Consider the following 14,283-nt stretch of genomic DNA (forward strand, 5'->3'; position numbering starts at 1 on the left):
ACTATCAAAATCCATTTGTTCTTTTTCTTAGATAAAAAAAAATATATATATAACCGAATACTTTTTTAGTTTACTGGATTTTTTTTTTGTTTAAAGTTTCATAATAATAATAATAATTAAATTTCGACTAGATATATATATATTTCAAATTAATTTATTTTACTTATTTATTTGTTTTTACAAAAAAAAAAACAAAAACAAAAAACAAAAAGAAAATTTCTTCTGCTTCTGAATTTAATTTCACATAAAAATTATTTTCTTGTGTGTATTTTACAAAAGAAAAAATTTAACCCGAGGCAAATATTCATCTTACATCATCATCATCATATCTTATTTAAAAAAAAAAAAAAAACGTTGCCATTTTTATTTTCTCCACACCCCCTCCTCTCCCATTTTTTCTCCTCCTCCTCCTCCTCCAATACCTAATCTCCTTCGCTTTGTTTTTCTCCACCCCCTCTTTATTTCTCCTCCAATACCTAATCTCCTTTTGATTTTTTCCCCTTCCTCTCACTCAATTCGTATCTCTTGATTTCCCCTTAACTTTGACTCCGCCCCTTTTTTTCTCCTCTTTATAATTTCCCCTCGTTATTTTTTCCCCTCGGCGTTTGTGTCGGTAGTCGATTTTCTTTTTTCTTTTTATTAAATAAAATAGATTTCATGTCATCGTTAAAAGAAAAAAAAAGAAAATTTTTTTTAATTTAAAAATTTAATGGAGGTTTTCTCAATTATGGTGTCTGGAAAAATAAAAACACGTCGGTGGAAAACTTTTAACCCTTTTTCCCTCCCCCCCCACTGCAATTTTCGCAATCATTATTCTTTTGTTTAAGTTTTTTTTTTTTTTTTTAACAATGTTTAATTAATATATTTCAAATTTTCTTTTTCTCTCTCTCTCTTTTGTTTTTTCTTTTTTTTCAAAGAAAAAAAGAAAGAAAAGTTTTTTCTTTTACTCTTTTTATTTATTTATTAAATTTTTCTTATTTTTTGTTGTTATGAAAACAATTAAAAAAGTTTTACAGGTAAATTTTTAAATTTTTTTTTTGGGGGGTGGGAGCGCGAGATGCACGCGCGCGCGTGTGTGCGCGTAAATGCGTGAGTAAAAACATTTAAAAAAAACTCACGGAAAATTTTTTTTTTTTAAATAAATAATAATAATAATTCTGGATAAGATATAGAATGTAATGAGTTAGGAGAAAAAAGGTAAAGGGGAGGGGGGAAAATTTTTTTTTTGCGAAAACCTGATGACGTAGATATCATTTTAACTTTTGCTGGAGTTTTTTTTTATCTGCCAAAAGAAAAAGATGAATGGTTTTCCTCTGGAGCCAAAAAAAAAAAAAAAAATTATATATATATATATTTTTTTTTATTCGCTTCATGAAAATTTGTTTCGTGGTGGGTGGAGAAGGGAGCGAGGGAGAGAAGAGGGGAAAAAGATGAAGAAGCTCCCTTTGCGAGGGGGAAACAATTTTTGTTGACGTTTTCTTCTTCTTTTTCTCGCCCGAAATTGCGGTTACTCTTAGAGGTTGACTAGGTGAAAGAATAAAATTAATTAAAGTTTTTCCTAATTAATAAATATATATATATATAATTTTCAATTAATTATATAAATAAAATTTGAGGGATCCCCGGATCTCTCATATCATGCGGTTATATATAAATAAAAAGGAAAAAAATAAAGATCTCTAAAGAAAGTTGAAAACAAAAAATTTTCCCGTTTTTTTCAAGAAAAGTCTTTAATAGAAAAGTTTTTATTATAACTTTTTACGCTTAATTTCCTGTTACAATTTAAAAAAATCTTTTTTCACAAACAATTTTAGGTAATGAAAAAATCACTTTGATGAAAAACAAACCAACTTTAAACTTTCCCCCCCCTTTTTCCTTTTCTCTCCTTTTATTTTCCTTACAATTTTTTTTCCTTTTCGGTAAATAAAAGTAAATTCATGTGAAAAACAAAAAAAAAAAACTCACAATAGAAAATTTTTTACGAATAAAGGAAAATTTTGATTTTTGACAAAATAATAATAATAATAATAATACGAGGAAAATGGTTGCTGTTTTTGTTTTTTCACTTTTCCAAGAATCGAATTTAGAACTTATTAAAATCCTTTACGATGATAATAATGATAATAAAAACATGTTTTCGATTTTGGGATATAATTTAAAAATAATTAAAGAGAGAAAGGAAAAGGTGGGAGTGAGATGGAGGAGGGGGAGGGGGGGAGAGAAAAAAAGGTTCTTTTCATAAAATTAAAAAAAATTATTTTTTTCCTTCCGTGGAAAGATTTTAAAATTATTTTATTTTGTTCTTCGTTGCTATTTTTTTGTTTTTTTTTTTATTTATTTATAAAATTTCATCATCATCATCATTATTTTCTCTTTGTTTTTACTTCAACAACAACTTTTAACAGTTCCCTGTCATCGTTACATTGTTTAAAAAAAAATGCATGCATATATATAAAAAGTAAATTAATTTTTTTGGTTTTTTTTTTTTTTTACTGTCTTCTGCTGTTTTTTATTTTTTTTTAATTTTTCTTTTTTGTCGCGAATAACAAAATTTATGTGCGTGTAAAAAAAAAAAAATTTTCTTTCATAATTTTAAGAAAAGAAAAAAAAGAAAAAGAAGAAGAAGCGAAAATTTCCCGGTTTTTCTTTTTTTCTCGCGAGCTAAAAAATGTATGGAGGGCAAGCTCAGGGTTTATCCATTAATAATTCATAACTTAATTTAAATAAAATATTTAATTTTTTTTTTTTTTGTGTGTGACTCGATAATAATAATAATAATAATGATAATGATAACGATAATAAATAAATATAAAATTTTTATGTTAATAATTAAAAAAAAAAAAAAAAATGACGTGGGTGTGAAGGAAAAATATTCCAATTTTTTTTCTTTTTTTTAAATAATAATGTAAAGGAAAAAGAAAGTGGAAGCAGAATAAAAAATATATGTTTTTATATATGTATGTATGTATAAATGAAGAAGAGGAAAAAGGAAAATTTTTTCGAGCCAAAATATAAAAAAAAAAAAAGGAAAAAAAAAAAAGGTTTGGCTTAATATCAAAAAATCCGTGGAGTCACCATCATAGAGCATTATATTGTTTGATTCTATTCCATAAAACAACCTCCTGGCCGTGGTCTGTCTCTGCCAGATTTCCCCCTGCCCCCTACCTAACCCCTCCCTCTTATTCTTCTTCGTTATTCCAGGAGTTTTTTTTTTTTTTTTTACGGAAAAATGTTTTTTTTTTTTAAAAACAAAAAAATTCTACCGTTTAACTTTGTTGAATGAATTACTACCGTGGTTTTAGTCTAAAAAAAAAAAAAATGGGGGAGAGGGGAGGGGAAGGAAAGGGAGAGAAAAAAGTTTTCTGGCATTTTCCACGATGGAAACTAGAAAAAAAAAAATTTCGGTTTGCTTTAATTATTTTTCTATTGTAAAAGTGGATTTAGTTGATTGTTTACCGGAAATAATTCCTAACGGTTAGTAAAACATCGACCTGTCGAGATGATAATAATAATAATAATTCTATTTCCGGTTAATGACAAAATTAAAACAAGTAAAAAGGTAGTAAAACGTTAAAATTTCTTCACTGGAAAATTCGTCGTGAATTTTTGAAAGGGAAAAAGAAAAGAAATCCGAATCCGGTTACAACGACAGCGGTATTCGGTGGGCAGAGGAAAAACCGGAAATGATCCTGAAAAACAAGTTAAAAATACTCGTACTTGAAATTTAATTGAAATTGTTTTTGTGTTAAAATGAAAAACGGAAATGATTCAGGTCGTTGTGGGAGCTTTGGGAGTCATGCCACAACAAACATTAAAGAAAATTTTTAAAAAATAAACTGGGCGGAAAATTTTCTCACGTGGGACGATCGAAATTCTTAGAAAGATTTTCTATAAATAGCATCATCGCCATCACCGTCACCACCACCACCGCCACCGCCACTGCCACCACCATCACAACCACACCAAATATTCTCGTCCTTTCGATTATAAGTAAACGAATACCAACTTATTAAAAAATAAAAATAAAAAAAATTCCGACAAGTTACAAAACGTCTTTCATAAACCTTTCACGAGATTATTAGAGCCGTATTAATAATAATAATAAATGTACGATAATTTGGATGAACGGGGGGAGGAAAGGAGGGGGAAGGGAAAGAGAGGCAAAAGGGGGGGGCAGGAAAAAAACGTTAAACTTACTTAATCGAGTTTCACTTTCTCTTCTCAACAACTTATGACCGAATAAAATACAAAAAAAATTTTTTTTTAATATTATTTTTCCCAACCATAATTACCTATCATTAAGATCAAAACAACAACAAAAATAATAATAATAATGATAATAATAATAATGATAACAACGATTTAAAGTTCTGTTTTTTTTACACATTATTAAATTTATTCGTTAAAAAAATAAATTGCGCATAAAAATAACGAAAGAATAATAAAAAACGGTGCTTGCGCTGTTGTTGTTGTTTGTTTGTTAAAAAGTGCAACAACAATATAAATAATAATAATAATAATAATTTTCATTGTTTATTCTTTTTAAACAACAACAATGCAAAAATTGTTTTTAATTAAAAAAAAAAAAAAAATTATTTTTATTAATTAAATTTAAATAACAAAAGAAAAAAAAAATTAATAATAATTTTTTAAAAAAAGTTTTTCTTTTTCTTTTCTTTTTCTTCTGCTTTTTTATTATTATTATCATCACGATTGTTTGTGTCATACTGTGTATGTGTGTGTGTGTGTGCGCGTTATGGAAAAAAAATTTTAGTAAGAAGTGAAAAAAAAATAAATTTAACGTGTTAAAATGTGTTTATTGAAAAAAATTTTTTTTTTTTTTTATCAACAACTTAAATTACATTAAAACTATTTTTTCCCTTCTCTTTCTCTCTCTCTCTCTTTTTTTTTCTCACTAATAACATTTCGAACCTTTTTCTTTTCCTTCTTTTTTCCTTTTTTTTTGGGGGGGGGGGGAAAGGAAGAAAAGAAAGAAGAAAAGGATCAAAGTTTTTTTTTACTTTTTCCATTAACTTTTTCTTCTTTACCTTTTTTTTTCATCTCTCTCACTCTCTCTCTTGTTCTATGTGAGAAAAAAAATAAAATAAAAGAAAGGAAAAGGAAAAAGAAAAAAGAAAAAAGGAAAAGAAAGAAAAAACGACGGTTCGGTTTTCGTCCGTGTGTACAAAAAAAAAAAAAAAAAAATTTTTTTATTTGACTTGAATTCTTTTTTCTTTTTTTGATTTTTCATTTACTTTTATTAAATTTTTTAAGCACACACGGAATTGATAAAAATAAAATAAAAATTTGTGTTTACACGTAATCAGAGAAAAATATTGAAGGGAGGAAAAGTGGGGGGAAGGTGGAGGGGGAGAGGCTAAGGGGTGAGAAGGGGAAGCAGATGAAAAGTTTTAAATAATCAAAACTGAATATGAAAAATTTTTTTTTCCTTATCATTCTACCTATCCTCCCCCCCTCTCTCTCTCTCTTTATCTTTCAAAGAAGGCAGTGTGTGTGTGTATAAATATCAGTTATAAAAAAAAGGAAAGAAAAAAATTTTTCAAAGCTTTTCCTTTTTTCCTTTTTTTTGCTATATCAAAAAAGTTTTTTATCATTTTCTTAAACATGAAAAAAAAATATTTTAAATGACAGGTTTATCGATGACTTTTGAATTTTTTCCGTTTGTTTGTTTTTTTCTTTCCGAAAAAAATGACCCGTCCCGTCTTCCCACCCCTCCCCCTCCTCTCCACCACCCTCTTTCAACCGATATTTTTTTTTTTTTTTATCTCATCATTTTTTTTTGTTTTTTTCTCGCTTTCAGTTTTAATTTTGTAAATTTTTTTTTTTTGTGAATAAATTCCATCCGTTGATAAAAATCCAGGAAAATTTTGTACTTTTTTTTTGAGGGGGGAGAGATGGGAAGAGAAGGAAGCAGACAGACAGGAATGTAAAAATAAAAATAAAAAAAATTGATTTCGAACGAATTTGACCGTCGGTCGATGGAAAAATCCAAAAAAGAAAAATTTATTTGATTTGATGGATTTAAAAAAATTCGAATAAATTTTATTTTTATCCAGGAAAAAAAAAAAAAAATTTTACGTCTTTTTTTTTTAGAAAAGTTTTACGAATTTTATGATTTATCGATTTTTTCCCTTCCCCTCCTTTCCCTTCCTTCTCCTCCGAAGGAAAACAAAACATTTAAAAATTTTTTCTTTGTTTCACTATTTTTATTATTATTATTATTACGATAATTTTTATCGCACGAAAATATAAAGTCATGAATTTTTCTAATCGACTTCATCGTTTGCCGTTTATTACGTCATCATATTTAATTACGTCACAAAACGCTTAGGAAAAAAATACGTATAGGGATAATGCAATTATTATTATTAAAAAAATTTGAGAAATTAAAAATTTTTGTATGAATATTAAATATGAAATCGATAAATTTTGGGCGTTAGTTAACACAAAGAGAGAGAATGAGATAAAGAAAGATAGAAAAAGAGAGAGATAGATTGGGGAATAAAAAAAGAAAAATTTTCAAATTTTATGTTTTGAATTCTGCCACCAAACTACTTTTACTACAACCACGTATATACGTGCTCATCATTTTCCAATTGAATTTCTGCCAACGAAATTTCTTGTTTTTTAATCACAATTTAATAATTTTTTACGAAAATATAAATAAAATAATTTTATTATTATTCTAGAATTTTCCATTCCTTTTCCTTTTTACTTTATTAACAAACAAACAAACAAACACACGTTTGAATAATTATTTCTTTCTTATAATTTTAAAACTTGGTTTCTTTAAATAAAATTTTACATCGGATATTATTTCATTATTATTATTATTATTATTATTATCATATTGTTTGTTAATTTAATGTTTATTCGTCGCGTTTTTTTCTCTTTTAGGTCACGTGGTTACATAGAAAACAAGATTCGATTCATTTATTAACGGTAGGTCGACAAGCATATAGTTCGGATCAAAGAATAACATTAAGTTTTCGTTATCCTAATAATTGGAGATTACAAATATTATTCGTTACGAGAAGAGATGCTGGAATTTACGAATGTCAAGTTGCAACACATCCTCCGAGAGTTAAAAAAGTTTATTTAACAGTTACCGGTAAGTATTTATATCTTTTATGTCTCATCCGCCATTATTAAAAATCCAAAGAAACTTGCCACCATCATAATCATCAAAAACAATCGCAGTCGCCGTTTTTCAACCCCCCCCCCCCATTTATTTTTAATAAAAATAAAACGTTATCATAACATTTTATCGAATAAAATAAAGTACCTCGTCTTTATGAAATAATATAAATTATTATTAATATTATTAATAATAAAATAAAAGAAAGGAAATGATTGATTTTTTTTTTGTTATGTTTTTAAAAATAATCGGGAATGGAAATAATTTTTTTTATTAAAATTAATTAAATAAATAAATAAAAATTTAATAACTTTAATAATTTATTAATAAATTCAATAAATTTTATAATAAAAAAGGAAAAATTAAAAAAAAAACCCGGGAAAATAATGACAGGTTTGTTTACAAACAAAATAAAAGTGTCGACGTTTCTGATTGGTCGGTTTGAAAGATGACGTCAACGATACGTCATTGAGACGTCACAGACTAACTAAACGATGACAATGTTATTTTTCCTTGATCATTATTATTTAGTATCGTTCGGTGTTATCGTGGTATTAAAAAAAAAATTTTTTTTTTTAAATTTTATCAGTTTTTTTTTTGTTTTTAAAGTTTCGAAACGCATAAAATAAGAAAGTGTTTTTTTTTATTAAATGTTTTAAAACAAAATAGAGTTTAAAATTTTTAAAAAGTTTTATAAAAGAAAAAAACCTTCAAGGTATTTATTCATACGATTACATTTTTCGTTAACTGAATTATTGAAATTTAGTTTAAAAACATTTATTTAAATTTAAATTATAACTCTTTTTAATTCGTGCCTTTTTTTCGTTAAAAAAAAATTACGGTGGTAATAATAATGAAACGTTAAAATATCTGAAAAACACATTTAAAAAAAAAAAAACGAAAACGTGCAATTTAAAAAAAAACGTTTTTATTTCCTTTCGTTTCCGCCACCTTTTTTTTCCTTTTTTCAAAATTGGAAGTGTAAACAACAGCATTTAAAAATTTTTTTTTTCTTTTTTTTTTTTTATTCATAATAAAATTTCAGGTTTAAAAAAAAAAACGCGATTATATAAAATAATAATAATAATAATTCAAAATGGAAATGTTTATCTAAAAACAATCATTAAAAAAAAAAAAAAAACCGCGCCAAAAGTATTTTATTTTTTTTTTTCAAAACGAATATTGGATTTTATTATAATAATAATGATAATAATACGATAAAACCCGTTTCTTAGTCTTTTTATTATTCTTTTTCCTACATTATTTCCACATTTTCTCCCTCCCCCCTCTTTCCGTTTCCGATTTTCCCGTTTAAATTTTTTTTTTTTTTTTTTGTGAAGTTTTAAAAATTTACATTTTGCAAAAAAATGTTTTAATTATGCGTTTTTAATAATAATAATAATAATAATAATAATAACTCGATAAATAACGTATTATTATTTAAATATATATTTATTATAAATAATTTTGAATTTAAAAAAATCCGCCATTTTGAAAATAAATTAATATTCGTTTTGGAAAAATTTTGCCAAGGTGCGTTGTAGTTGTAAAAGTTGATGTTTTTTCATTTTAAAAAAAATTTGCAATTTCACGGTTTTTGCCAAAGGAAAAAAAAAAAAAATTTTATAAATATAAAATAAAGAGAAAATTTTTTTTTTTTTTTGGAAAATCATTCAAATGTTCGTTCGCTCGTTCGTTCGTTCATCAATCACGTTTATTTTATAAACAAAAGATAAAATAATTTCCGGTTTGCGGTTTCCACTCCTCTTCCTCCTCCTCTTTTTTTTTCTCACTACGAGTTTATTATTTTGTAAAATTTCACCCCCTCCCTCCTCTCCACCCTTCCCCTCCCCCTACCTCTCCTCTTCCTCCAATACAAAACCAAAAAAAAAAAATTTCCCCGGAAAAATTATTTAAATTAGTTAATCGTGAAAAGGTTATTTAATTGTTTCAAACAAAGGAAAAAAGGAAAAGAAAAAATAAGTTTTTTTAAAACGGTGAAAAATTTTTCACGGGAATAAAATAATAATAATAATAATTTTTTATACTTATTTAAAAATAAATAAATAAATAAAATTCTGATGGGAAAATTTTTTTTTTTTTTTCAATTATTTTTCTCAAAAGGTTTATATCAAAGGGCAAAAAAAAATTTAAAAAAATTTTTTTTTTTTTACTTTTTTGGAAAAGTTTTGAAATATTTTCATCAACTTTTACCGGAAGGGGAGGGGAAGGAAAAAGCGATGATGAAAAAATAATTAATTAATTAATTTTTTTTTTCCTGTTGTCGTTCGTTGTTAAAAACCTGTCAAAATGGCGACCGATTTAAAAAAAAAAAAAAAAACTTTTTTTTTTTTATTAACGAGATTATTTTATCAATAACAAATTGATCTCCCTCCACCTTCCCCTCCCACCTTTTCCACCCCTCCTCCCTCACCCCCACCCCCCTTTTGAAAAAAATTTTTTTTTTTTTTTTTTTGAGATTTTTTAAATGTTTCAAATAAATTTGCGAGGATGTAAAAAAAAAAAAATTTTTTTTTAATTTTTTTATTTCACAAATTAACGCGTTGAAATGATAATGATTTTCAAAATTTTCCCGCCAATTTTTAAATTTTCCATGAATTTTTCTTTATCGTCAAAAAATTAATTTTTTTTTTCAGTAAAAAATTTTCTGTTTTTTTTCGAATTTTTATAATTTTTCTTGTTATTAAATCCCGATCGTGATTTTTTTTTGTTTGTCACGCCGGAAAAACTCTCTGGAATTCGTGGGGGGGAGGAAGCGGAAAGGGAAATTTAAAGGAAGTCACAAAGATTTGGGGGAGGGGATAAGAAAAAGTGATGAAAAAAAATAAATAAATAAAAAATAAAACATTTTATCGAAATTAATTTCTATAATTTTATAAAAGTATTATCATTATTATTATCATTATTATTATCATTATTACTACAACGTCGTAAATATTTTATCTTATAACAACAACAAAAATCAGTTTTTTTTTACTTTTTACTTTTAAGGGGTTGTTCGTTTTGGTATTTCAGGAATTGCAAACAATAAATATTTGATTTACTGTTTTTATATTATTATTATTATTATTATTATTATTATTATTATTTAACCGAAAAGATAGGAATCCGGTTAATTTTTCCTTTTCTTTTCTTTTTTTCCTTTGAAAATTTACTGATTACGTGATTTTCACTTAAAATTTTTTTAATAGTAAGAAAAAAAAAATTTATTAAATTTTTTTTTCTAGTACAAATATTATATTATTACGGCATTGTTTCTCTCTCTCTTTCTCTTTCTCCAGTTACTGAATTAAGAGGTAAAAAAAAAAAGAAGGATTTTTGTACGGTTGACAAAGACAAAATACAATTTTATCGGTTTACATTAATAAATTTAATTAATTTCGTCAAAAAGGAAAAAAAAAATACGTGAAAACACTCGAAAAGGTTTCGTTGTTTTATATTGATAATAATAATAATTTTACACGTTTGTTAAAAAACGTGTCACTTGAATAATTGTTACAATTCTTCTTACACGTATATCATAACTTTTACTACTATATCTTAATAATATTTATTTACATCTCATGTGATCGTTTTTCATTTTCGATAGATCGATAATTTTTTTTTTTTATAATTATCATTATTTATTTTTCGGATATATGAACTAAAATTTTCCAAGAATAGAAAATTGGAAAAGGTCTAAAAAGGCTTTTTTTTTTGTAAATAAAAATTTCCCACAGGAAGAAGAAAATCATCGTTCATTTTCTTTTTTTTTTTTTTTTTGGTATACGGTTCATTTGTTTATTTTTTAACTTAAAATTTGTTTACAAAGGGGATTATTATTTTATTTGTAGTCACGTGATTGATCACACAGCCTTTTTTAAATGATGATTTTGTTTTTGACGTGTTTGACATAAATCTCGTGTAGAGTGCAGCACTGTTGTTTTTTTTTTTTTTTTAATTCAACTGATCAAACGTTATGAAATTTATTAAAATTTATTTTATTTTATTTATTTATTTTTTTTTTTTTAAATTTACGATAAATTTTTTTTTTTTAAAATAACGTCTGCTTATTTTCCTGCCGTAAATATTAAAAATTAAATTGTTTACGCGTTAAAGTTTTTTTTTTTTTATAAGTAAAAAAAAAAGTTTTAACGATGAATAACCGTTTCTTTTTTTTAAAAACTTTTCACTTAAATAATTTTTTTTTTTTTATAATACACACGCAAAAAAAAAAAATTTATTTATAAATTAAAATTATTTATAATAAATCCTAAAAAATCTTATTTGTTTTCAAAAAAAAAAAAAATTCTAAATTTAATTTAAAACGTTTCAAATTAAAAAAAAAATCCAGTCAAAAACTTTTTTTTAGTTTTTCTTTTTTTTTTTATTACATTAGTTTCAAATTTCAAATGAAAAAAAAAAAAAAAAAAAAAAACGTTCGAAAATGTTTGTTGTTGTTGTTGTTGTTGCTGTTGTTACTGTTGTATGAATTAAATGACCTTAAACCCCGATCAAAATCCTTTTATTAAATCTTTTATTCAATTTCATCCTTAAAAATGTTTTAGATTTTTTTTGTCAAAGTCGACAACACACTTTTTATGTTTTTTTCTTTTTTTATGTTCCAACAAAAAAAAGATTCTTGTTTATTTTGTTTAAAAAAGTTTACAAATAAGTAATCGAATGAATGAATGAATGAGTGAATGAATGAATGAATGAATGAATGAATGATCGAATAAATTATTTTTTTAAAAAAACGTGGGAAAAACTCTCTAAACAATATTTTTTTGAAACTTTTATGTTTTCATTCATTAACGACTAATTATTATTATCATTATTATCACTGTTATGTGAACAAGCAAAACATCATTTGCAATACACCGTTTTATTGATTTACACACACGCGCACACACCCACTCACACAATTAATTAACAATTTATTTATTTGTTTAAACAAAAAGAAAAAAAGAAGAAAAACTTTAATAATTTTTTTTGGCAATTAAATAATCGACGAATTCTTAATAATTTTCTTTTCTCCTATCATCATTATTATTATTAATAAACAATAATTAATATATTTTACGATAAAATTTTAACGTCAAAATTTTTTATTTATTTATTTAAAAAAAAATTTTTTTTTTTGGAAAAGTGAAAAAGTTTTTAAGTAAGTCGTAAAGAGTTCGTTTATGTTTATGATAACATAAAACAACAACAACAACAACATACTCACTCATGAAAACTTAATTTAAAACAAAACTTTTTACGAAAAAAAAAGACTCGCGCACTCACCCACATTCCGACCCCTTAAAAAAAAGGAAAATTTTCTCGAAATTTTTACGTAAAAACGTCATAATGATGATGATGATAATCGATTTTTTAATTTAAAAAAAAAAAACAAACGAATTATAAAAATTATCATCATCATCATTATCACGTAATTGTAATTATAATCCTAATTGGATTTAATATTAAATAATAATAATAATAATAATAATAATAATAATAATAATAGGGAGAAAAACAAAAAAAAAAAAGAAAAATTGATTCTTTTGTATTTCTATTACTTTAATATGGATTATTTAACACAGTATAAAAGCTTAACGTCTCGTCGAACTCTCGCTTTTTTTTTTTTTTTTGTTTTTAAATTAAGATAAAAAAAAAAAAGTTTTATTTAATGATAAAATAAGAAGATTATGGTTATGGATTTTGTTCTAGAAAAACAAAAAGAAAAAAAAAAGAAAAGAGGAAAATGGTTTTCCTATTTTTTTTTTAATAAAATCATCTCACGCGTTATTTAATAATAATATTTATTTTAAGATTATTTAACTTATTTACTACTACTCAAGAATAAAAAAAAAAAAAAAGATTATAATCGAAACATAATTAATGAAAAAGATGGACGGAAAGTGAAAGAAAGAGAGAGAGAGAAAAAGTAAAAAAAAATGGCGTCGTTTATGAAAAACATCATCAAAGACAAGAGGGAAAAATTAAATATGGCGTAAAAACAAAAAATTATTTTATTAAGAAAATAAATTCGTATTAAATGGATAATTTATTTGTCGAAAAGAGAAAGAGAGAGAGAGATTAATTATTTTCTCACACTTTTATATATTCGTTATAAATAATAATAATAATAATAATAATTTTTTTTTTCACAGCACCCGAAGTCGTTATTGTCGACGAGAAAAATCACGAAGTGTCGGAAAGATATTATAAAGCCGGAAGTTCCGTCGAACTCACGTGTATAGCAACTCATATCGAATCTCCGGTTGATCACGTGACATGGAATTTAAAAAACGTCGTCATAAACGATGGCGTAAGGTAAGTGAACGAATAAATAAATAAATGAAAACGATTTGGGAGGGGGAGGGTTAATTAATTGCATTAATGACGTCATCGTTAACGGTTTTTCTTTTTTATCGTCATCATCATCATCTTTTGACAATTTAAAAAAAGATTTTTAATTTAATTTAATTTAAAGAAAAGAAAGAAAAAAAACTATTTCATCCATTTTCCAACCACCACTGATTTACAAGAAAACCTTAAAGTAATTTTAATTTGTTGGCTCAGGTGAAAAGTTTTTTTTTTTTTTTTTTTTTGATTAATAGAAAAAGTTTTTAAAAAAACGAAACATAAATATAAAAAAAAACCTGGTAAATTATTTTTTAAAAAAGAAAAACTTACATAATTTTTTTTTTTTTTTTCATACACCATAATTTATTTTTTTCTAAAGACCCGACGTCGTTAAAAAAACGAACAAACAAATAATTACGACGCGTAACTTTTCTTATTTATTAATAATAATTCTTATTGAAATCAATTTTATTTATTTATTTATTATAACTAAGATATTGATAATAATATTATTATTATTATCTACCGTTAAAAAATTTTCTTTTCTTTTAAAAAAAATTCGCACTTTAATAATTTTTTAAAAAAAAAAAAAAAACTTCCGGTTTAAAGCTTATTGTTAAGAGTAGGAAAAAATTTTTTTTAATAATTTTTTAAAAGTTGGGGGGTGGATGGGGAGACGGGAAGGAAAGAATAAAATGGGGGAGGGAGGAGGAGAGGAGAAGTGGGAGGAGAAGGGGAAGGAGGAGGGGAAGGAGGAGGGGAAGGAGGAG

General features: G+C 24.9%; 1 protein-coding gene across 1 annotated transcript in view; it reads left to right on the top strand.

Annotated features, from left to right (window-relative positions):
* Nucleotides 1-6,886: 6,886 nt before the first annotated feature.
* Phum_PHUM476720 (uncharacterized protein) overlaps nucleotides 6,887-14,283 on the top strand; it is a gene marked incomplete at both ends in the record, with an annotated part of 8,240 nt that continues 843 nt past the window's right edge. Inside the window, 3 exon segments of the mRNA XM_002430353.1 lie at nucleotides 6,887-6,901; nucleotides 6,919-7,132; nucleotides 13,318-13,480. Of these exon segments, the coding sequence (XP_002430398.1) occupies nucleotides 6,887-6,901; nucleotides 6,919-7,132; nucleotides 13,318-13,480 (392 nt within the window).

This window comes from Pediculus humanus, genomic scaffold (assembly GCF_000006295.1).
Source record: "Pediculus humanus corporis 1103172108254 genomic scaffold, whole genome shotgun sequence".
NCBI lineage: Eukaryota > Metazoa > Arthropoda > Insecta > Psocodea > Pediculidae > Pediculus > Pediculus humanus.